Raw genomic sequence first — 26,105 nt, 5'->3', positions numbered from 1 at the left:
CTAAGAACAATTAGTATTCTTAGGGAGACGGACAGAGGCAGACAGATGACTGAATTCAAGACCAGCCTGGTCTACAAAGCAAGATCAGGACAGTAAAGGATACACAGAGAAACCCTGTCTTAAAAAACAAACAAACAAACAAACAAAAAGAGTAATTACTAATAACCACATGACAGAGTCAATATAAGGCTGCCTTAAAATTTCCTCTGCTAGCAAAATTGGTCTAAAACTTTCCATTAGCTTCAGGCAGATTCTTAAGGGCAAAAGAAGCCATATTCCTTGGCAAACTATAACCAGAATGGTTGCTATCCCAGTTTCTAATGTTACTCACTCCTCTCTGATAACTCTTGATCTGGCCTCCAGAGGTCACATTGTTCTCGCACTACTGTCTTCCACATTCCTACTAGGATAGCCATTAAGCTCTGCACCAGCCTTTGCCTGCTTACTAGTCAAGAGTCTCAAAGTCTTCCACATCTCTCTTAGAAAATAGCATGGTCAGGCTCGTCACAGCAATAGTCCACTCTCTGGTGGCAACTTCTGTCTTAGTTACTTTTTTATTGCTCTGTTAAGGTATCAAGACCAACTTATATAAGAAACAGTCTAGGTGCCATACTGCTCCTAATGAGCAGGGCCTCCCCATCAATCAGCAATAAAGAAAAATGCCCTACAGCCTTGCCAGGCCAGTCTTATGAAATCATTTTCCCAATTAAGATTCCCTCTTCCAACATATGTCTAGGCTTTGTAAGGTGGACAAAAATCAACTAGGAAAAGCAAATAAGCTTTGGATCTAATTCATAGCACACTCCTGGCCCCTTCCTCCTTGAAACAGTACTTGCATATTACTTTCATAATTAAAAACAAAATTGAATTTAAGCTACTGTTGTATATTCATTACATAAAATGATGGGCTTCCTAAAGACATTTCATCAGAGCGTAGCAGGTTCTCTGACCATCTCAACTCTTCCTTCATAGCCTCATCTGCCTTGCCCCTCCCTCCTTTGCTATTTCCTTCCTTCCCTCAGACAAACTCTCTGCAACTATATATATATATATATATATATATATATATATATATAGTGTGTGTGTGTGTGTGTGTGTGTGTGTGTGTGTGTGTGTGTGTGTTTTAGTTATATTTTCTATTGCTGTGATAAAACACCATGTCCAAAGTAACTTAGGGAGGGAAGAGTTTATTTGGCTTATGCTTCCACATCACTGTTCATCATCAAAGGAAGTCAGGATATGAACTCAAACAGGGCATAAAACCGGAGGCAGGAGCTGATGCAGAGGCCAAAGAGTGGTGCTGCTTACTGGCTTCCTATGCTGCTTTTCTATAAAACCCAGAACCATCAGCTAGGGGTCGCTCCATTCACAATATGTGGGTGCTCGCACATCAATCACTAATTAAGAAAATGCCCTATAGGCCTGCCTACAGCCTGATAGTATGGAAGCAATTTGTCAATTGAGGTTCTTTCCTCTCAGACGATTCTACCTTGTGTCAAGTTGACATAAAACTAGTCAGCACAGTATGATTTTATGTATATATGTCATACCATGCAATATTTGTCTGAGTTATTTTCTGCTTTCCATAATATGAGGATCTCTAGTAGTATTCATTTTCCTGCCAATGACATACTTTATGACTGAATAAAACTCTATTATGCATATATAACATATTTTCTTGACTCATTTATTTGTTGAGGCACATGTAGGCTACTTCCATAACCTGTATATAAGTGAAAAGCCCTCCAATACACGTGGCTGTACAAGTGTCTCTGTCATATGTTGACCTAGCATCCTTCAGGTACATGCCCAGGAGCTGTATATAGCTGGGTCATATGATACTACTCACCATAGTTTTTTTTTGAGGAATCTTCAAGCTTACTTCTACCATGTATATATATTTCTATCTGCAGGGAATAAGGGTGCTTAGCAGGCTCCAGTCTCGCAAGCTTTTCTTACTGTTTTCTAATGATAGCCATTCTCACTGGGATGCGACAGGATCTTAAGGTAGCTTTAATTTGCATCTCTCCAACAGCTGAAAATGTTGAGTTTTGTTCATGCTTATTGGCTGTTTGTACTTCACCTCTGGCAAACTGTCTCATTCGCCCATTTGTTGATTGGGTGTTTTCTCTGGCAGGTTTTTCAGTCCACTCTGGATGCTAGGTAATAATTCTGTTAGATGTAGAGTAGGCAGAAATTTTTCCAGCCCTATAGGTTGTTTCCTCAATTGATTATTGTCCTGAGCTTTTTAACTTTATTCAGATTAGTATGTAACAAAGATTTTTGTCTTCAGCCAAGCAGCACATTATTTGTATTTTTGGCACAGGCTTTTTTCTAATTCTATTTTGTTTATGCTAATATTAAAATTGTTTTCTATTCTTTGGAAAAAGGAACAGTAGCAAGTAGTGCCATATAACAGGAAAAAGCTATTTTAGCAAAAAGAACCTGATTGCACCATTATAGGCAGGATTCCAAAGGAAAAACTAGTAGATGATTAATGTGGACACAAATGTAATGTAACCCAAATTAAATGTAACCCAAACTAAACGATCATCTTTTTTTTTAGCTCTCTACAAGAAACCATAGAAGTAAAAAACTTAGATTGAGAGGAAAAATTAAAAAACATCCTATCCCATGGCAGACAAATATGAAACTTATTTACTACTGATGTAAGGTCATTTAAAATAAATTTATAATGAGTTTAAATAATGAGATCCTTTATTATGTGCTTCCCAGAATCTCTAAGGTATTCAAATATTAATACATGACAATCAGTAAAACACATTAAGTCTCCAAATATTTAATTTCTTTTATCTCCTTTAATGAAGTAAGAAGGGTCTCTAAATGCCCCCAAGTAGCCTGTGCTGAGTGAAAGGTTGCTGTGGTGGCCAAATAAAGGATGTGATTGGATAGGGCCACGAGTCAAGGTAAAGGAGGACGGGCCTTGAAGCTGCAGCAGCTCTCAAGGACAAGGGATCTGAAAACTCACAGGTAACTAGGTTACTTTTTAAAAATTTTTTTGAGAAATGAGAATTCATTTTCTATTCTTAATGCTTTTAAATCACGGTGTAATTTTATTTTTCTTAAGCTAAATAAATATTGATCCTAATGCTTTGCTTTTCCTTTGCTGTGAAACACTGGCCATATAGACCAAATTATGACAAAGCAATCAAGTAGGTTTTGATCAGTATATTTTAACTGTAAGAATCAAAATTCAAAATAATATCCACATATCCTGAAAAATACAGTGAAATTAAAACCTCTGCTCTTGGGGATGTTGCTTACATACTGGACTATACAAATAATTCGTTTCAGCCGATCCGCAGGAGACTAAGCTGGTGGCTTATTTCCCAAAACAGAAGGACACTGATTCTTCACAAATACAGGATTCTGAGTTGGTTTACTTGAGAATCTGACCTGCACTTATGTAGTTCTGCAAAACCATGTGTTAGTGGCTATGCTTACACTCTTTTTGTGGTATAAAATTGCTAAAACGCACACACATACACACACACACACACACACACACACACACACACACACAATTAGGTTCTACGTTAGCTGTCGGCTGCTCAGACTTTATTTAACATGAAAGTTAACAAATAAAACTTGCTTTCTTTTAGGACTAAACTGTTCCCAACTACACAATTATATTAACATGTTATTGTATCTAGAATCACAACACTAGTGATTTTTAATTTCATAAAAAGAATTGGTTCTGACAAAAATCAAAGAACTGGAAATGGTATTTTCTTTTGCAAGAAATGAAGCACATTATTTCTTTTTGAAATTTTTGATTTTTAGCAGCGATCTAGTCAGTGAAGAAATTCTTACTAATAGATCCTTTACACAGGATATGCAAACAAAGCATTCACCTCCAGGACGGCCACATGGCAGCTGGTCTCCGTAAGGAATGGGTAACGGAGTGAACTTGGCTGCAGGAGCCTTCCACTGACCGCGATAGGCTCGCTTCTCTGTCTAATCACTCTTCCAGCCTCACTCTGCTCTCAGATACCACAGGAGTCTCGGCTATTTCTTAGGGGCTGTGGGGCAGATCTAAAGGATGGACAGTCTTTCAAGAATCTCAGAAAACAGCAGTCTCTGTGGAGTTCCTACTTTGAGGGGAGACATAAAACCATGGTTTCCAGTAAGGATCCTCTGTAGAGCTTTGTTCCCTAATTCAGAGTTTACGTTTAGCTCCCCAGGATGAAAATCCTCCTTTAGTCCCATTACCTAGATGTCTCCTTAGCCCACTATGCAGAGATTATTGATAATATAGTGAGAATTGAATCATCAGATCGCCTATGTATTTTTGCTTACCCTACAGTAATCACTTATAATGCTATCGGCAAAAAAAAGCAGTACATTGCTCAATTATCCAACCCTTGTTTTATTATACATTTTTTGTCTTCTTAATGCTGACCTAGAGCTCCTGATCCCCTGGCCTATACCTCACCCACCTGAGTCCTGGGAACGTGGGCAGAAGCCCTTGGCCCTGGCTTTACCTTCCAATCATGTGCAGCCCAGAACAGACGATGTAGGGCAACACCTAGGCTGCACTTAATTGTGCTAAGCAGCAAGTCCTAAAATGTCCTTTAACTCTAATCAGCTGGTATCATCACAAAGTTCCAGTTCACCTCAAGCGAATATGATTTTTAATAAATTACATTAAAGTTATTGAGAAAAATCCCTCAATCCAAGTGAAACAGCATATGTTCCAAGTACTTTAACAGATTTTTTCCCTCCTTAGACTGTATTACAGTACTCATTCAATAATTTGCTAAATTTTTGTTCAGATAAAGCACAGATCAGGCTGGGGCACATAACTATAGTTTCCACATTGGGGCTGCTGAGGCAGGGAAGTCACAGGCCAGCATTCTGGACACTGAACCCTACCACTCTTCTCCTCGTCTTAAAATCTTGGGTATTCTCAACCTTAAAGCACTGTATAAGGTAGTTCCTTTGGGCAGACATGCTCTGTCTTGGATACCTTATTGTCAGTCCTAATCGTGACTTTGAGTTGCGGTAGTACACGCTCGACTTCTAGACTCCATTCTGCAGCATCTGTCGTAGATTCCAAAATATCTTCCTGTTTGGCAGACTCGTTTGTGTCCTAAGAAAGGAAAGATATCACAAGATTTGGAGTTTATAAAAAGAACTGGAAAAATCTTGAGGCATTTAGGCAGCACTTCACAATTTAAACTGAACATAGTAGTGTTAAAATTATAGTGCATTAGAAATTCTTGTCTGTCCTTCTACCTAGCTTGCAAGAAAATTTTGTAGAATAACAAAAATAAATATTAAAAATGAGATAAATATATGGTCCGACCATTTTACAAAAGCCAATGCTTTGGAAATATCAGATTGAACTTGATGATTTTACCAAATAGACACACCATTTAGGAATTTTAACTGGCATCAGCAAAGAAATACAAATACTCATAATTGAATTTACAATACAGAAACACAAATGCAAAACGTGAAAGGAAAAAAAGATACAATTTGAGACACAAAGTGTTTATTGGCAAACTATATATTCATAATTAGAATGATGTTTTTGCTAGGTCAAAGTATAGGACATGTTAAAATGGGACACAGCAGAGACATGCTTGATCTACAAAGGGGAGAGAGAGGCCATTGGCTTCTTCCCTTGAGTAACAAATTCAGTTCATGGCTGTTGAATCACAGAAGGAAAAGCTCCCCTAGCTCTGCTTTCCTCAGCATTTAATAGCATGAATCTAAAAACATAGGGAATGTACAAATTAATGATTTAAAAATAAAGCCCAAAGCATTATCTTTGGAAGCAATTTTTCTCTTTAAACTCCCTTGATCAATTATAAGTGATTCTAAAGAAAAATATAAATATTTATACATAATAAGAGATACAAGAAGCATAAACAGCTAAATATATGAACCTTATATCAATTTGAATTGAAAATCTGTAAAATAATTTTCATTTTAATTTAAAATGTTTACTGCACCAAGTGATCATCACATATGTGTTTGCATGTGTGTATTGTGTGTGGGCATCTGTGTATGTATGTGAACCTGCTTCTTATATGTATAGATGTGGAGGCCAGGGGTTGGCATGGCGTATCTTAACTCTATTGTTTTCTACTTATTTTTCTTTTTTTGAGACTTATTTTGCATTGAACCCGGAGCTCACTATTCTGTCTAGGCTAGCTGGCCAGGGAGCTTCCAGAAACTTTGCTTCCACTCTCCAACACGAGGCTTATCTTGTTTAGCACCACGCCTGAATTTTACATGGATGCTGAGATCCAACTTAGGTCTAATTTTTGAATAACAAGAACCTTACCCTGTGAGCCATCTTCCCATCCCCATGTGAAATGCTGTTGGTGGTTGTTATATGTGTGTATTATAGGTTACGTATGTGTTCGTGTGCACATGTGCATGCAGGAATTCATGCATGTGTGCATGTGCACTGTTTGTCTTCCACCATCATTCAGTCTCAGACTGACCTGGAGCTCACCAACTGGGATAGGCTGGCTGGTGGGCAAGGCCCAGGGATCTGTGTAACTCTGCTCCTCCGAGCTGCTGTTACAGATGTGAACTGCAGCCCCTGGCCTTTTTGTGTGGGTGCAGGGAATCTCAACCCATATCTTTATGTTTGCTTGGAAAGGACTTTACTGATTGAGTCATGCCCCCATCCCCATTAAGTGACAGGGTTGAGACAGTGAAGGCATCAGAAATTGCTGGATATTAGGAAACTATTATTTCTAGAGGTATGACTTGATATGGTGATAATATTAAAAAGGCACTTCATATGCTAGGTTTTTACAGATGAGTTGAATAATGTCTGAAATTTACCTTAAAATATTTTGGGACAAAAAAAAAGTAAGCTTAGCTAAAACATGCCTGAGAAAGTATTAATAACTTAAAACAGGCAATGCTGCACAGGGCATTATCCAATTCCAATTTTGTTATGTTTAAAGTGCTCTGTAATATAAAATTCAACAGTAAACACTATGTAAACATAAAACTTTTAAACTATGTAAACATCATAGTGAAATTACACTCTCAATGTGAATTTTATGCAGTGCAAGACATTTCTTAAGCGTCTGACTCTAAGCGGATTGCCTTGTAGGGCTCTGCATATCTGTGGGAGATGAGGTTTCTGTTACTGGGCTCACCTATGAGCCTGTGGCATGGCTGACAGAGCTACATGTCTCCTACCTATTAGCAAGCACAGATAGACCCAGAGCCTTAAAGAGAGTGGATATTGCTTTTATATTTCTATCCTCATTATCTTAGGATGGATAACTAATGTGTGTGGGTATACTTTATTATGTACATTCTGCATTTATTCAGTTCCATTTCATTTAGAAGGCCTCAAAGCACTTTAAAAAAAACTATAAGTATTCATCAAAACAAAATGCAGCATCTAAGGGAAAACAGCTCAAGATTGAATCTCAGGCACCACAGTGCCCACTTAAATACTGGACCCTTTGTTTTGAGCACTCATGAGAATGCTGGATGATGTATAAATGGATCGTGGGGCAGCGCAGGAGCTCTGAGCTCCATGGCTGGGAAGTATAGGAGTCGGGGTTGCAATGCTCACAAAGCAGACACACGTGAAGTCAACGGGAGCATGAGTCACGGCGAGGATGGAGAGTGCCTTTCACAGTGAAAGGCTGGCAAGGACTATCATTTGAATTTGCACTGGCACTCCAAATATGTATGCCCTTGGAAGAGCATCATGTGCACACTCCCTCGCACAGCTGGCCACCTGGCCTGGATCACACAGGCCCGAATGGACCAGTTCGCTTGCACCAAATAGGTGCAGTAGCAGGAGTAGTGGAAGTGAGGCTGTCTGCACTGAGGACCATAAGAATATAAGCCTTAACCATGTGAAACTCTGTGGGGTATACACGCTGCTCCTGCCAGGCTTAAAGGTCCCACATCGCCATTCCACAAAGTCAAACTGAAAAGAAAGGACCTGTCTTCTCCGTAGCATGTCGGTCTGGTTCTCAATAGAATGTACATGTGTTCACTGACACAAAAATGCCTGCATTACAGAGCCATCATTAGAATAACTGAAGCCACGTATGGTAGATTAACCTGAAGCCTGTGCTGTATACTTATTCCTGCCTCTTCTCCTTGGCCACTTTTCAAAAAGGTGAATTCTAGAATCACCAAGAAAGGACATCGCCTCAGCTGCACTCTCTTTGGGCCAGAGAATTTTCATGTGAATAATATCCTCAGTCCTCACCTCCCTGGCCCCACCCCCCGGAGCAGTGGCCTTGTATGACTAAGAGCCAGAATCTGAATTTGTGGGATAAAGACCAAACATTGCTTTAGAATAATCAACTACACATGCACTTTAACATGGGCCCTTTAAAAAAGCTGTCATATTTAGCTCTCTTCTGCACTAATCTGCTAGTTCCTGCCTGTAATGTCCTAAGATAGTGTAATACAGGAGCGCCACCATTTTTACTTATTCAGTCTATATGGAATTCATCACAGGAACAGCCCAGTGGCTGAGGAAAGAATGCCACCAGAGCACCAGTCTTGGGAGAGTGCCACGAACTCCTCAGCTTCCACTTCCACATCGGCGTGCTTACTCCTCACTCCTCACTCAGCATCTCCTCACATCTGGTAGCTGCGCACACTAACTATCAAAGCAAATCATGTAAAAACTCTGTACCGTGCTCGGTTAGAACACTTGGAAGAAACCACTTCTTTTCATTTAACAAATGGTATTTTATATGTGGCTACTAGTAAAAGACAAAATTACTGTTGTGATATGATCACAATGTTGCGTCCTTCTCTGAAGCAGTATTAACTTAGATCAAACTTGGCTCCCAGAAGACTGGTTTTCCAGTTACTGCTGTGAAAGAGGCAATTACAAGCTCTGACGGCATAGGCTATCTAGTAGGTTTCCTTACAATTAATTAGCTTAACCAATAATTTGTTAAATTCATAAGAATATTCGAGGCAAGAACCCAGGTACTATGCATGGTTTGGAAAGATGAAAGATTTTAATTCCTGCCTACAAGGAGTTTACAGCTACTCAGGAAACATTTGAGATCAGCTAATGGGAGTGAAATTTGGTCTCAGGTAAAAGGAGGACTGATGAGGTGAGAAATGATCCTCACTATGAAAAGTAGAATCAAAGATAATAGCCAAAACCATCCCATAAAGTAACCATGGGCTCCAAGAGTGAGGGGCAAGATCAAAGTCAGTTCAGAGATCAAACAGTGTTAATAGTCTTCACTGGGCCTTGTGACAGTAAGTAGTCTCTCTGTCCCAGGTAATACGAACAAGACAAGATGGTTAAACATGTAAAGAGAGTATATATATATATATGTAAACATATGCAATATAAACACGTACATATAAACATGTAACAGCCTATGGATAAACTTAAATGCAACTTAAGAATTCAATTCATACACTTTGTAAGATAAACTTCAAGTGGAGTTAAGTGCTAAGATTAAATAGTCCTCCCCAGGTGTGGTACACAAGTCTGTAATCCCAACACTCAAGCTGGCAGACAAAACAGAATTATGCATCTGAGGACAGCCTGTGCTACAGAGCAAGCTCCAGGGCCAGCCTGCTCTATATGAGTCTTTATCCAAAATAAAAAAGAAATTAAATAGTCCCAAGATTCTATCAAGGGAACAGAGCTATCTTGAGAGTCATAAAAGTACATTGTACATGATAAAATAGCAGACCTCAAATGCCACCTCTTATCACTTGATTTTAACTTTCTGTTGACCCTTCCCCACTGCTCCTTAATATAAAGCTACCAATTTATGCATTTAAATTTCTTAATATTTTATTTCATGCTTTGACATTTTCCACATCGGATATTACCATGTGTAACTATACCCATGGGGGTAACACCTGTCATTCATGTTTCTATTTGTTACTTTTGTTCTTTTCTCTCACCTACTGATCCATGTGATGTTTACAGAGCATAATAATCGAGGGAAGAATCTACTTTTTTCTCCATATTCATATCCCATTATGTCACTTTTAACCAAAAAATTCAACTTGTGTCACTGATTGACATTGTTTCATATGTGAATATTGCCACATATTTGACTTATCTCATGGATCCTAAACTAGTCTATTTTTCTCTTACTAAGCCAGCCATAGGCACCCCAATTTACATATAAAACACAATAGTTCTATGTACCCTTCATCCAGATGCCAAAATGACAGGATCTTACATACACTAAGGGCAATGAAAGAATAGAGGGTCTAATATTTATATCTAGATGCTGTTAATTAGAGATATTTTCATATTTCCTCCCACTGTACTATTTTGTGCTTTAATTTACAGGAAATATATTATATTCATTTTTTAAACAATAAAAATTGAAGCTTTTTTCTGCCTAGACATACATGCACATAGATTGCAGCAACAATAAAATTTTGGTCAGGCTTCAATTTGTTTGGCAACTTTGTTCTCACACTGCCCCTCCCCCAACACACACACACACACACACACACACACACACACACACACACAATTTCTTTTAATTCAATCTCTCCTCTCTCTCTTTCTCTCTCTCTGTGTGTGTGTGTGTGTCTGTGTGTGTGTGTGTAGGCGCCTGTGTGGGAGCAGGGTATACCTAGTTAACTAACTTTTAAAATAAGATGAAATATAGGTGGGGCATATTTTAGTGCTTAAATGAGAAGAGAAGAAGTGTGTTTTATGGCAATAGTGAGATTTAAATTCCTCCTTATGAAGATGTAGAACAGCAGAGGAGAAAGTCAGGTGTTTACAATGACGAAAATAGCATAAGCCAGATACTGAAATAGGAATGAACACTGCTTGTAAAAACCACAATGAGAAGAGAGATCAGGGCTTAGAGAGGAGAACAGTGCCTGAAAATCTAGGTCACAAAATGTGAGCTCTGTCCTCTGGGCTAGGGAAGGGACAGAACTACAAGTGAGGCATGATGGCTTCATCCACTTAGCAGATACATGTGTACTTGGTGCCCACTACTACCACACACTGAGCTAGCCCAGGGAACAGCGAATACAACAAAAACCTTCCTGCAGAAGCATTCCACTTCGGCTTCATAAAGATGTGCCGTAGGTTTGCGGGCCACAGGGTTGGACAGGGTGTCACAGAGGAGGGAGAGTCTCATCGGGTAGAGATAAGGACTTTAAATAAAAGACTAAACCAGAATGGTGGCCTGGAGGGCAGGGGACGGTAGCTCAGCCTGTCAACTGCAGGATATAAGTTTAACACTGCTTCCCCACACCAGAGCCTGGTAACAAAGGCCAGCCATGGTGGCATGTGCTTTGATCTCAGCACTGAGGAGACAGGGATGGATAGTCGCACTGCCCAGCCCGCCTGGCTTACATGTGAGTAAACAATAGCAGACATTATCTCAGAAAACAAGGCGGTTAACATGTGAAGAATGACAGCCTGTTATCCTCCACAGACATGGGCAAACACATCCACTCCCCCTCCACACATACATGCATCTACACACACACACACACACACACACACACACACACACACACACACACACACACATGCGCACACAAGGTTAGATACATGAACAGTTGCTAAATTGCAGACTGAAGCTTGATCAAAACTTTGTTTCACAATCCATGTACATGAACTTGTAGGCAGAATTTTAAAAAGCCTCAAAGGTTATTGGAAGCAGAATAATCTTATAAAAGTCATGCATTGGTATTCAAATGCAGGAGCAGGGTGACAATATTTTGGAAAAGGGCAGGGGTAGGACTGAAGATAAGTACAGAAGACCATTAAATCTGTTTTAAGGTTCAGACAGGTGATAGAGAACAGGGCCTTGAAATACTGCTGAAAGGATGAAAATGAGACACACTTCAAAGGCAGCATCCGCATGTCATGGTAACTACACAGATGTAGTCTCAGGTGAAAATGAATCAGCCAGATAGCCAAATCACCAATGTTTTCTAGCAGTGAGTCACGAAGCGGGCTCTCCAGCCCCTGGATATCCCATGAAGAGCAGCGAGCAGAGGTCTAAAAACACACCCATCTTATGGCCACCCATTTACTACACTCAATTATGCAATCAATATTTACTCCTAGTGTTGATTCAGGAAACATAACTTGTCCATGTATACAAGGACAGTTTGCAAATGATACCTGAGAAACAAACACAATATTTTTTTTCAGTAAATTTTCACGTGTTGTTTCTGAAAAAGAAACCATATGACAGAAAATGCAGTCTGGTGACTGCCAAAATCCATGTGACAGATTATGAGAGTAAACTATGGCATCACCAGGTTTCGTAGGTTACACTGAATTTCCAGCTTACTGATAACTTGTCCCCTTTGTATGCTTCTTATTAAACACAACAGCAATAGAAAGAGCTGTTGCATCAAGGGAGTAACTAACAAGCGCCTTGTCAGTTTTCCTACTGTGCATACAAATGGGGTAAATGATTGCAGCCTTTAGGAACTCTAGGAAAGGTGAACATTTCTACAAAACAAGAAACACAGCAAGCGCCTGCGCTGTGCCAACACCACACCAGGTGCAGACTGTCCACAAGTTAAGTTATATTAATCTCAAAAGAAGCCTGGGAGGAATTGTGTCCCCACATTATAGATAAGAAAGCAGCGTCAAGGAGAGGTTAATTAACTTGCTAGGGTCTTGTGGCTAGAACATACACAGTCAGGAATTTTCATCAAAGGCTATTTCGGTCGTTGCATCTACCTTTAAGGCGTGGACTTGGAGCTAAGCGGAGACCTTGAAAAGTCCTTGTTCCCTATTCTTGCTAAGTCTGCGAGGACTGAGATGGAAATAAGGATGTCTATTCAAGTGTGGATCCAAAAGCTAACTAAAGATCAAGCGAACTGTCTTTTCCACCCAGCAAGACCTGCCGCTTGAGCCTTCTCTGAGAGAGGGAAGCTGGCCTTTCTTCTCTAGCCCACATTCCCTGTTCTCCCGTGGATGCAAAACTGATGGGGTGGTACAGGTTAGCTGCCAGAGAAATGAAAGCATTTACATAAAGCCCCATCGCAGTCAGATGTGAGGCATTTTAATACTTCCTCTGGCAAAATACCAACCACAGACCTTTCTCACAACACAGCCAGCCCTACCACTCAAATCAATGGTTTAGAGAAGGAGAGGAACGGCTCCTTCCTGCTGGCAACAGGATTGATGGTAGGCTATGAGACGAGCCATGTTGTGAAGCAGGGTCCCTCTGCCCGCACCCCCCAGTAATACTCATGTTTTACAACAGAGATCCCCCGATGCTACTCAGAAAGGACATCTTATTGAGAAGGAACGTATAAGGTGAAGTAAAATAAAGAAAATTCAAATGACTTATAGCATTTAGCAGGCAAATCTATCTCTAACCCCGTGTTGATTACAACACAGCAGACCTGTCTGGATGACAGTCTAAAACTAAAGTGCGGTTCCCATTTAAGGCCTTAGTTTTACTTCCTTTCTTTCCGCTTTTGCTTTTTAGGCTAAAAAGTCTCTTATTCTTGGTACAATGAAGGTTTTTTTTTCTTTCTTTCTTTTCTTGTCTTTTTTTTTTTTTTTTTTTTTTTTTGCTAAGTAATTAAAAACCAATTGTGTTTAAGGCTTTTGAGAGACATGGTTTTATGCTGCATAACTCAGCATTGGGTTTCTAAAACCCCAAATTTAGCAGCTCAAGGAAGAATAGTATCTATGGCATGTTTGAAAAAAATGTTTTGAAATGAAGTGATGGGCATTTAAAAATAGAATTGAGCAGAACACGCATTGCTCCTGCTCATCTCTTTCACTGGAGCTGGGGCATGAGAGTTCCACATCTGCATTATGCAGACAGAACACTGTAGCTGCGATTCTGTAGGCCTCACAATGGGAATGCCTGCAAAGCCACCAGGAATGTGTTCACAGCTTTCCCCAAGGACAAGTGTGACATGGGAACACAATGACCGGCAAACCTCACAGACACCTTGCCAACCAGCAACTGCCCTTCCCACTCCCGTTGCCTCTCATCTGAACATGGACTGCAGGTCCTTCACTTTCAGCAGCTCCTGCCCTTAGAACTCCAACACGGCACTGGCGTCGCCCACCAGGTTGGTTTAGCTAAATCTCAGTCTCACTGTGACATTAGAGAACGTGGAAATGTGTGGTCCAACCTCAAAGCCAAATACCAATTCATAAGGTTCTCCTTCTAAGAAAAGTTATCTCCAAATTCAGATAATTAACCAAAGATGAAATTTTGGAAAATCATATACCCCTCATTAATTGTGGCTGTTTCCTGAAAAGTATGCTTACAAGTTCATAATCTGGGACAAGAAATTATATGGGAAACTCAGACACTAAGAATGACCTTTAAGACATTGTCTCCAACCTGAAAATAAACACATGCTCTAGTAGCACACCTCCTCCCAAACAAATCAACTTCCTAACTGTCAGCATTAGCCACCCACAGGAGGAGCCTTCGCTCTCTCCAGGGCTTGGGAGAGATGCCTGCTGTGCAGTGATTTGCTTAGGCAGTCCTTTACAAGTTATGCCCACGGGAGGATAGTAATTCCATATGTATTCTTCTAGATAGTGGGTGCATGTTTCAAAATATTGTGGTACTAAAGAAGATGGGTCTCAAGGAAGGGCTTTCCAAGCTGCAGGGAATGTGAGCAGCAGATGGCTTCCTGCTGTCTGCTCTTCAGGTTGTCCCACCTTCTAGGCAGCATGCCTCCTGGGACTCCAGCACCCCTCCCCAGGCTCTCTGCCCCATATCACAACTAGACTCTTTCCTCGGCCCTGTTCTTCTTTTTGTGCCTTCCTTCCATCACCATCATTCTGACTGACTGAGCATCCTGCCTGTAAACTGTCTTCACTGACTGCTTCTTGAGAACATTGCCCGTGACATGTCACTCTCATTGGCCTTTCTTCTTGCTTCATCTTATCAAGGCTCAGGAAAACACTGACATTTTCCCAAATCTTGGAATTGTGCTGCTTAGCATACTTTCAGGGTCTAGGCTTCACTTTACTTAATGAAAGGAAGACACACACACACACACACACACACACACACACACACACACACACACATCTCTCTCTCTCTCTCTCTCTCTCTCTCTCTCTCTCTCTCTCTCTCTCTCTCTCTCTCTCTCTTTCTCTCTGTATTTCATATATGGTATGCAGAAGCAACAACCACTATTGAAAAGATCTTTTCTCTATGAAGACTAAATTACACCTTGCCTACAAAATTTCATATATATTATATACCCAACACGTGTTCATTCAGTATTATTGATTATTGAATAGCTTCCACACACCAGACAGAGTTTGAAAAGCACAGTAATGAGCTCCTGCTGGAGTGGAATGTACATTCTGCAGTTGAGACAGATAATAAACAGGTCAGTAATTACTAATAGAATACTGGCTCTCTTTTAAAAAGACAGGGTGAGAAGATACAGAATGACATTGGAAGCATCCACTGTTTTATAGCCACAAATAAAGATGGCTTGCTGTCATCCACGCCTTCCTGGGCTCGCAGTCACATACATGTTTAGTGCATTGGTTTCCTAGATGTCATGTAGACCAGCAACCTCACTGAAAGGATATTTCTATTGTGTTGGGAGCCCACCTGCTGCATTAAATATAAGATATTAAATCTATATTACTAACCTGCACAGCAGTTCTGTCTTGGGGAAAGAACAGCCTGAGCCATTAGAAGCTGGAGTCCGTCACAGCTGTCCCAGGCAGATGGCTTTAGTGGGCAATATGATAAGCCTGCCAGGTTTCTCAAAAATTGAAAGGGTTTTTTCTGTCTCATTAGTACTTCATGGTTGACCATCCACAAACACCTGGTGTTCAGACTTCTTCCTCCCATGAAAATGTCACAGAGTTTTAATTCCAAAGGATATATATTATATAATCTTTGCCAAAATGAGCTAATATTTAAATAATTTATAAGCCCCCATATAGGAGGAAAATCCTTTCTTCATATGCCCTGATTTAAGTGACAAATTAAATTAGTGGCAGAGACAAATTCAGTTACTTTTGTTCTTCTCAAGATCTACACTATTTGTCCAAAGGGAATTCCATCTTCATGGGCTATTTAGCCCATCAACTGACATCAACAACACAACTGAGTTTCTAAGAATAACTGTGAATTCATCTCTACTGTGTTCTCCTTAGTTTAGAAGCGAGTGTCCATATCATCTCTAGCACACACATCAAATGAACACATACCACAATGCACTTGCTCCAGGGCCAGGTAAGAATCACATCATATTTAAACTTTGCCAAACCTATTATGAGGTGGAAGGGGAAAAGACCTGGACTATGAGGACATATTTTAAACTTAGGTAGTATAATTTCTTTACTTTAAAATTTTTAAGTACCTTGAGGTTATAAATGTCAATGTTTATATTTATGAAAATAAGACAACAACTATATAAATACCTCAAAAGAGTAAAAAGTATCTTAAAATAATCTGAATACTAAAAATGATCTGAAAAATGTAAGTCATAAATAAATAATTGGAGCTTATTTGGATATAACATTATTTTATAGAATTTTAATCAATAGATAAAAATACTTTCATTTAGAGGGAAATGGGAGAAATTGGGGGATTTAATTAGGGAGGGGGAGAAAAGTCAAAACATAAGGAGACAAAGGGAGGAGGGAATATAACCCTAAGAGTGTTTATTATACTGCCAAGGGAGGGAAGAAACCAATAGTTCTACCAGCCGGGAAGCCTGTGAACCACAACAGCGACCAACATGGCAAGCGATGCCTAAACACGCCACAGTGGCACTCAGGTCTTGGCAGTAATCAATAGCTTTCAACTTGGATTCAAGACCCACACAACAGGAAAGAAATCATGCCTGACACTGGAAACAAACTCCCTGGGGTGAGGGAGGTCATTAATCTTACAGGAGAACCTCCTATTGCCAACGTTCTAAAATTTCAAGTATTTCCTTATCCCACAGATAAGTGTGGCTCCCAAACCTCACTAAAGAAGTTTCTCTTTACGATAGACAAAGACCATTACAGAAAACCACAACCAATCAAAGTGCAGAGAACAACTGAACAGAGTGTCAGCCCCTGTGGATACATCTACAACAGAACTCCTGCACCTATAGCTAAAGGAATGTTGCAGAGAAGAAACATGGAGATTGTAAGAGCCAGAGGACTAGGAAGTCTGTTGTGAGATGTTTTCTAGAAAGGACAGAGAAGCTTCATTCATGGCACAATAATATTCAATTATATAGCCATCTAAATAAGACCTAAACAAGGACAACACCAATAGACATGCTAAGGGGAGAGGGGAAATCTCACAGGTCTCCACCCCTAGAAAAAGAGCTACAGAAAACTAGGGGACACTGAAAGCAGCAAGGGTCTCACCCCAGGGAGGGGGGAGGCCCCCTATTGGTTATTCAATATTAAGCGGCCATCCCTGAAATAGTTTACATACAAGTAACACTTAATAAACTCAGAAGGTTGTGTTTATACATGTGTGTGTGTGTGTGTGTGTGTGTGTGTGTGTGTGTGTGTGTGTGTAAAACAAGAGCAATTGAAATAAAAAGAGGACAAGGATTTGAGAGGGAGCTAGAGAGGGGAGACATGGGAGGAGTTGAAGGAAGAAAAATAAATAGAGGTAAATAACACAATTATATTTTAACTTAAAAAAAACTAAAAGCAAGTTTATAGTATATTCATTTATGTAAAAAGTATTTATTCAATACTTTGTGCTTTATATCATGAGAAATATAAGGAAGGGTAATTATCTCTGTCATGAGGAAACTCACAAATCAGAGATGTGAGGGGAACATAGGAAAGATTGATAATGATTTTAGCCAGCATATAGTAAACACTTTCTCTGTGATAGATGCTATTCTTATAATGCTTTGCATTGAACTTTTTAATCAGAAATCTTGTGAACAGTTTAACATTTTCCAAGAAGTTTGGAAATTTGTCCAATGTTAGAATCCCAGTAAAGTACTAAGGTTATGCAATATACTTGGTACAATATTGCATTCTATTTCAAGTTGGGACACACACACACATACGTGTGTGTGTGAGTGTGTGTGTGTGTGTGTGTGTATACATACATATGCATGCACACAAACATGCACACACTGATGATAACTATAAAGAGATAATCTTTGGGTAGCCCAAGGAAGTTTTCATATGAAATAAAAACTAAATCCAAACTTGCTTTGAGGATTCAGACATGAAAACAGTGGACAAGAAGAATATATTGCATGTATACTTCTTTGAGGTGCATAGGTATATACTTTATTGAAATATAATATACATATAGAAATGCAAAAATGCCACAAGTACATTTGAAATAACTCATTGGCAGTAAGTATGCTCTCATAGATAAGATTTATTTCATAATCAAAACAGAGGGAAAAACAGTCTTAAAGCAGAGCTTGACAATGTCATAGAATTTATTTTTACTTCATAAAAATACAATTTAAGTATTTTCCTACAAACAAAAATCATCCACTCCTGGTGTAGTTCAATGGGAAATAACTTGAAACAGAACAATTTATAGCTTTCCATAATTAAAAATGCCATCCAGCAAATAAGATTTTCAGTTTGCCCTAGAGGCAGTGTGTTGGCTTCCACAGGCAGGAGGCAGCATCACTCATCCTACTGGATTTTAATGCTTGTTATAATTGCAACATTTTATATATAGGAAAACAATTTTCATAACTATTTTTCAAGGAGCACACAAAGTAATATCTGGGAAATGGCCTCTACTCATTAGATTTCCAGCAGGGCACGAAGGCCGACTGCTTGCTCATCCCTTGTTTGGGCAATGACACTTACCAAGCGATAGGTCTGGGCCTTTAAAACGTTGAGATCAATAAAGTTTTCTTCATTATCCGTCTCCTCTTCCTTTGAAAAATAAGAATATTTTAAATTTATAAAAACTATCATTTAAATATAGATTTCTAAATACATAATATCCTAAGCTATGCTAAGCTTAATATGACTGACTCAGTAAAGCATATTTAAAAGCCTAATAAATATGCATAAAGTAGGGCGTACAATTATTAACAGCTCATATGTTCTTTGAAGTTTTGATGGTGCCATTTAAAAGAACCTGTTTCTGCAGACACTGAAAAAAGGAGGGAAAAAAGAGGGAAGAGCAGGAGTAATTGCTACAGTTCATTGATAAACATAAAAATAGAAAAAAATAGGCCCACGTAACACATATGAAATAGTAGAATTTTATATAATTCTGAGCAAAAAGACTGAAATGAAAGAAAAAAGAAGAGGGCTGAAAGACACAAGCACTTTCATTTGCTCATCTTGAAAGTAAATGCTTATTCATTTGTTTGCTATCTACCTCTGTGTCTGTGTATACTACATGTGCTCCAGGGCTCACAGGAAGAGGAGAAGGCTGAATGCTGGGTGTCCAGGAAGAGCAGCAAGGTTATTAACCACTGAGCCACTTCTCCAGCACTAGAGATGCACTTTCCCCACTGTGTGAGAAGCACACTGGGTGCTAAGCTTGTTAAGGTAATGAATTAAGTGATGTTGGTGTACAACCCTCACATCCATTTAGAAGGACAATCCTGAGCACTTCCAAGCTGGCCCTCGTCTGAGAGCTGTTGGTTGTGGGGGTGTGGGTAGAACACGGTCCTTTGAGATTCAATCTGCTCTATATACAGAAAGCAAGCAGGAGGGTCTATTAGTATATAAAACACCACGGGCTGCTTCTTCTCTTCAAATGTCATTGTGGTTACAAGTAACATAGTGCATAAAAATAATTTAACCAGGATATCTCAATCTTTTAGACACTGGACATCATAATAATGCCAACAAAACTTAGTCTTAAGTCATGGTATCTTGTAAACAAAACCACAAACAAAACAAGCGAAACATGAGAGTCAGCTAGCAAGCATTTCCATAAGTGGGACTGCTCAAAGCTGCAGTGGGAGATTGCAAAGATAACCCTTACCTTCAGATTTGAGAAATGTGAGATGTGAGCCAGTGGTCTCAAAACGTGGTTCTGTGACATTAGTACCACCTGGGAATTTGTTGAATGAAAATTCTAAGGTCCTATCCCAGATCTATTCCATTAAGGTTAAGACTTGAGAATTATGCCCTAAGCCTTGGAGAACTGGAAACAATTCAGCAATACACAAGGCAGTATAGATACATTCTACACCCTTGGGTGATATTTGTTTTTCTTAAAGTGGGGAATAATCGGGGCACAGAATTGAGTTGTTAATTATATATTAAGTCAAGTAAATATTTATACTTCTGAAAAGTGGCTTAGGTGTATTCTCTGTACTACTTCCCAGTCAGAGTAATTCATTAAAACGCCAACGGCTTGGTGCTGTTATAAGAAACAAGGTTATAACACCATTACTATGACCTCATCAGTACTGTTTGCACAGGTGATCAGTGAGTAGATGGCTGTACTCTATTGAACACTAACAGGACAGGGCTTTAATAGTAGACACGAGCCAACATCCACTATATGGTAATGTTTCTCTCAAGCCAGAATTCACAGGTTCAGGAATTGTGGGGTGCAAATGTAAGTGGTACCATTACATCTAATTAGTCATTAGCAAAATCTTTGCTTCTGGTTCCTGTGACTTTCTTATTCTGGTAGGCTACAGGTCTTCTTTCCAAACAGAAGAACACTTCCTCTAGAAGACATAATGATGGCTCTACTGAGCTGCGTGCTAAGAACACTATTTGGGTACTCTGGGTTCCTCACACTTCTGAACCAGTAGGCAAGAGAAGAGTCACTGTGCTGGCTGGAATGACGGATCCTGACCCAGGGGAACCTACACTACCATTACAGTGGAAGAATGACAGAGGATGTCTGGAATACAGGCGATCCTCCAATGTATCTTTTAGTACTGCCATACTCCATGATTATGGTCAATGGAAAACTACAATAACCTAATCCAGACAACACTTCTGATGTCCCAGACCCTTTAGGAATGAAGGTTGGCTCACCCACTATTAACTGAGGTGCTCAAGGCAAAAGGAATACAGAACAGGTGGTGAATAAAGATAATAAATAATAATTTATAGCTATGTAACTACTTATAAAAATAAGGATTGTATTGCCATGCATATTTCTTCCATATTTGTTTGCAAATATAATTTTCTTTACTTTTTAAATTCCTTTTCATAAAATATAATGTACTTTGACTGCTCCATACAGTTAAGCAGAATTATGATCCTGCTATTGCCTTTATTTAGAGATTAAATGCAATTTAAATGATACCAAGCTAACAAAGTATGGAAGTATGGTGGCTAATTCTATGTGTCAATTTGATTGGGCATGGGATGCTGAGATAATTTATTAAATATTAGTCATAATGTGTCTTTGTGGATAGCTCTAGGTGAAATAAATGTTCGGATCAATGAGTTGAGTAGAGTGGACTGTGTTTTCAAGGGGGGTATGCTCCATCCCATTTGAAAAGTCTGAACAGGATGAGCACACTAACCGATTTTACTGTCTGTACCTTTCTTTAAACCAGTCCTTTTCATGCCTGGGGTGGAAAATTCAGGCAGAAGCCTGAGGCATTGCTCTGCTTGAGGTCTTCACATTCACGCTGGAACTACACCATAGTTATCTATCTTGGGGTCTAGCTTGTCAAGAGCAGACCTTGGCATTTCTCAGCAAGCCCAGAGCTAAGCAACTCAGTTCCATATACAAACTTTCTGTGAGCTGAGCCTGTAGTGCAGACCTGAGATTCTGGTTAATTGGGAGGCTGAGGTGGAGATGTCCAAAGCTGAAGGCCTCCCTAGGCCACATGTGTTCCAGGTCAGCTTAACCCTGAGTTAAGAAACTTATAGCCTAGGTCAAAAAGGCACTGCAGCTCAGCTCAGGGGAGAATATGCACATAATATGTGTGAGGCTTTGGTTTCAATCCAATTTCCAGCACTCCAGGGAAGAAAACAAAACAACCAAACTCTCTAAAGGTGCGTGTGTGTGTGTGTGTGCGCGCGCGCGGGCATGCCCACACCTTACTGGTCCTCCTTCTTAGAGAATCTAGACTAGCAAAGAGAAAAAGAACTTAGTAAATATTATGCAGAGAATACTCAAAGGGAATTTAAACATAAATGGGCTCAGAAGAAATGCTTTAAAATAAGTTAGGATTCCCAATGATTTATCTCAATAACTCAGAAAGCAAAATTTCCTCCCATTTCCTCGCTTAATTTGTACTTTAATTCCCTTCCTGCTTGTTACTAAAGACATGCTCATATAAAGTGAGAACACTCTGCATCATTATCAATTTTAAAAACTAATTACCAGTGTGACGTACTTTGATTTGGCACTTTCTAGCTGAAGGCCCCTCATTTCTTTAAGAACACAGGTTTATCAGAAATTATTTTCACCATCCTTGACCCACCCCAAAAACTCCAAAACAGCATCGGTGGGTATCTTACTAGGCTTTGTTGGTGCTGACCAGCTTTCCTTAGCAAGAATGGCAGCAGAAGGAAGGGGGGGGGGGTCTCAGAGTAACATGAGGAGGAGGAAGAAAGGAAAGGAACACGTCAAGAAGCTCGACAAAGCACCAGCCAAGAGCTCTGCAGGCGGCTGCTCTGAGGAGGGCCTGCAGTTTGGTCTTCACCCCCTGGGTTGGAAGAAGGGTATAAAGTGGTTGCTGTCTAGTTTATTTTCCTAATTTCATGAACACAATAATGTAACTTTGAACTTCAAAAGATTCATAGGAAAAAATTAGCTAAGATTTTGAAAAGTTACATAATATCCTGAGAGATTTTATAGTCAAATAGTAAAATCCTGACACATTCCAAACAACGCACGGTGGGCTGGGGCTGTGGAAGTGAGCAAGTGGAACAGCTTCTGTCTTAACTTAGCCTCTTGATGACAGAGGCTTTTTCCTTTCCTTTGACTCACTAGTACTTTTGAGTGACAACACTGAAGTTAAATGTTGCTAGACTAGGACCAGTTATTAAAAAGACAATGGAAATATGCAAGTAAATGGGGAAAATTACAACATATGAAAACTTTATTTTGATCCTGAACAGAAAGTCTACTGAACAATAAAGTCTAAACCTCTTTAAATGCCCAAATTCTCTTTTTGTTTTATCTGAAGCTACACCCTACCCAAAGTTCCTGGGTTATGCACAGCTCTTGCCTGCATCCATGCTTTGGAATATGCCATAACAGAGCTATCTCCTGCCTGCTACACAACAGAATAGCTACATGAGAATTGATGCCTTGCCTTTCAAATCTTATCATATTAAAAATATTTGTTTTAAGCTGACTAGCTTTATTGCGGTCTAGGTTGAGAACCAGAGGCCATCCTGGGCTACAGAACGTTCTAGGTCAGTCTGGCCAGTGAGAGTCGCATTGGGGGCTAAAAAAGTACCAAAGTCATGTAGAGTCATGTATTTTAATATGATTAAAAGTAACCTTTATACTTCTAATAAAATATACATTAAAATGCTTGAAAATACAAAGAAATATTAAACAGAGTTATCCATAATTATTCTAAACATTTATAACAAATATTAATATACCGGTGTTTTTATATCTTTTACATAGTCATGATGACACTAATTTTGTAAAATAAAGCACAAATTTGTCATTCTCATATCACTAATGTCTATAAATAAGTCATATCATCTACATAATATTCTGTTTAGATAAGTCCAATTTATTTAATGGTTATTTATTAACTTGTAATATTAAGATAATTCAGCAATGAGGAACTTTATAGCTTATACTAGCTTATTTAAGTTGAAATATGGAATGGATTATCTACTGATTAAAAAATATGAAAACTTCAAATGTTTGTGGCAGTAAAATACGACATAAGTTCTTCCCCCACCATGTGCATGTATGCATGCAGTTCAGATCATGTGAACACATTCTAAGGCACTCTGAGAAGGAATCACCTGAGAAAAGCTCTGTGGGTTCTACTGACTTACTAGGCCAACCTGCTACAGAAAACTGGTCATTTGGCTTCATTCCACAGAGAGAAATTTAAACATGCAAAGTATGTAGATGGAGCCAAACAAGCTATGTAATGTTGGTCACTTAAAAGCATCTTAACAAAATTTCAGCAGGGTGGTATTCATCCTAATTGAGAAAAATAAAGGAATTCCTTAAAAACAAATAGTATTCATAGCAAGCAGAATACACTAATTATATCTTAGCGCATCCTGAAAATTTTGTGTTTTGTTACAATACCATCTTGCTATGTAGCCCAAGTCTTGAAACACTGGCCTTGAATTTGAGACTCTAATCTCTGACTCCTAAAACTTGGAATCAAATGTGTACACCGCTGCATCCAGTCAAAGATGAACTAAGTGTTATTTTTCTGTTTTAAATTATTTGTTAGTTATGGTTTTTCAAGATCATGCATGGTTGTTAATAAAACATTATTCACGTAAATTTTGTGTGTGTGTGTGTGTGTGTGTGTGTAGGGGAAAGAACTTATGTAGTATTTGCTTTTCCAAAGGTTCTAACCCTCTTCTAAATTTACTAAAGCCCATGAACATTAACTTAAGCAAAGGCCTAAAGGACTGACAATGGCACTGCACTTAGAAATAAAACATTTCAGGAAAATGAAGTGGGGGAACTGGCTGAGGGGAAGGAAACCACAGGCAAGGCTGAAGGGCAGCTCAGCTACACACTTACCACAAAGTCTTCATCCACCTTACTCAATGTCAGTTCTGCATCATCTTCTGGAACAGTCTCTTCTTCTAATTCTTCCACTGGGTACGATGGTCTGAAATAACAAGATTTATTGAATGCTTAAAAATCCTTAGTGGATAAAAAGTCTCATGAGTAATGATAAGGACACTTTGATGTGAGATTGTGCTCCCTTTGTTAATCTCCAGTCAATGCTTTGTTTCTTCCTAAAATTTTCAATGTTAAAAAAAGCAAAGGCATTTACCACAAAATGTAAAAAGGACATTTACAAAAATAGGTTGATATTGTATATACTGTTATCTAGCATGTTCATTTATACACACATAATAGAATATATAATATATAGTGGGTAATACAATATGCATTTTATTCCATTGAACGGCAGTTCTACAATTGAACTGTTAACATAAAACAGAAACATTGGGGTTGCTTCGATTGTTTGCTAGATGATACTGCAAAGATCATTTTGTGTATGTATTACTAAACAGATCTTTTAAAATCAATTTGTCCATGTGGAATGGCTACATCAACAACTTTGTTCATGTTATTGTTTTGCTGAACTGCCAAATTGGCTTCCAAAATACTATCCTAATTTATACTCCCAAGAATAGTGAGGAATGGCATCTCTGTTTCAATATGTTCACCAATATGTGTAAAATAATCTGTGCCAATAAAACAAGTAAAAATATCATTGTATTTTAAACTGAATTTCTTTAGCATGAGAGTCAACGAACAACTTTATATATTTTGTTAATTATTGGATTTTTTTGATGGAACACACACACACTCATTAACTTTTATAAATTAGAGAAATTAATCTTTGCCTAATCTAATATGTTCCCTAGTTTCATGAATAGTCAAGACAGTTATATTCAGCAACTTTTTTCCTCTCCAGACCTTAGATTTAACATGAAACATTTAAAACATACGCCAAGTCACACCTCCCTACATCTCTTTTATCTCTTAGTGTCTCTATAGCTTTATTTTTCAATTCACATTGCTGAGATCTGCAGTCTGTTTCTATATTGGTAACAAGCTTGATTCTTATTCTAAAGTCCAACTAGTGGTTCCAACACTACGTACTGGACAACCATTTCTCCCTTAAGATCTACTGATTTCTACATTAAAAAACACTCACATGTATCTGAACTTACTTTAGCAACTAGTACTAAAAATCTGCATTTCAAACATGTTAACAAAATATAAAGATTAATATGTAATAAGAAGGAAGAAAAATATTATGAACCAAATCAATTTTATATGATACATTTTCCAATTTTTCACTAGTTAGATAATTATATCAAAAACAATATTCTTCTAAGAATAGTTTGACAGTGAGGAATAAAAACAATCATTTATAAATAAGAAAGTTCTGTAGAATTTATATACTACACAGGTGATAGAGTTTCCAATGGTTATTACTTTTCAAAAGTTCTCCTTTCTTCTTCCATGTACATACAATTCCTACAAATGATCCAAGTTATAAGCCATAGGCCCAGACAAAGGCTA

The 26,105-nt window shown here is 38.7% G+C and overlaps 1 protein-coding gene across 2 annotated transcripts in view; it reads right to left on the bottom strand.

The window, feature by feature from the left end:
- The window catches only part of Ift57 (intraflagellar transport 57), a 55,426-nt gene that overhangs the window by 24,141 nt on the left and 5,180 nt on the right, over positions 1 to 26,105 (bottom strand). For both annotated transcript variants that reach the window (XM_051150028.1, XM_051150026.1), the window contains exons 4-6: positions 24,582 to 24,672; positions 18,767 to 18,835; positions 4,991 to 5,113 (exon numbers count right to left, since the gene is read on the bottom strand). In XM_051150028.1, coding sequence (XP_051005985.1) covers positions 4,991 to 5,113; positions 18,767 to 18,835; positions 24,582 to 24,672 — 283 coding nt within the window. The remainder of the gene's footprint in view (positions 1 to 4,990; positions 5,114 to 18,766; positions 18,836 to 24,581; positions 24,673 to 26,105) is intronic.

The sequence above is a fragment of the Acomys russatus genome, chromosome 8, assembly GCF_903995435.1.
Source record: "Acomys russatus chromosome 8, mAcoRus1.1, whole genome shotgun sequence".
NCBI lineage: Eukaryota > Metazoa > Chordata > Mammalia > Rodentia > Muridae > Acomys > Acomys russatus.
Note: the sequence above shows the minus strand (reverse complement) of the source record. Positions and strands in the feature narration are given on the sequence as shown.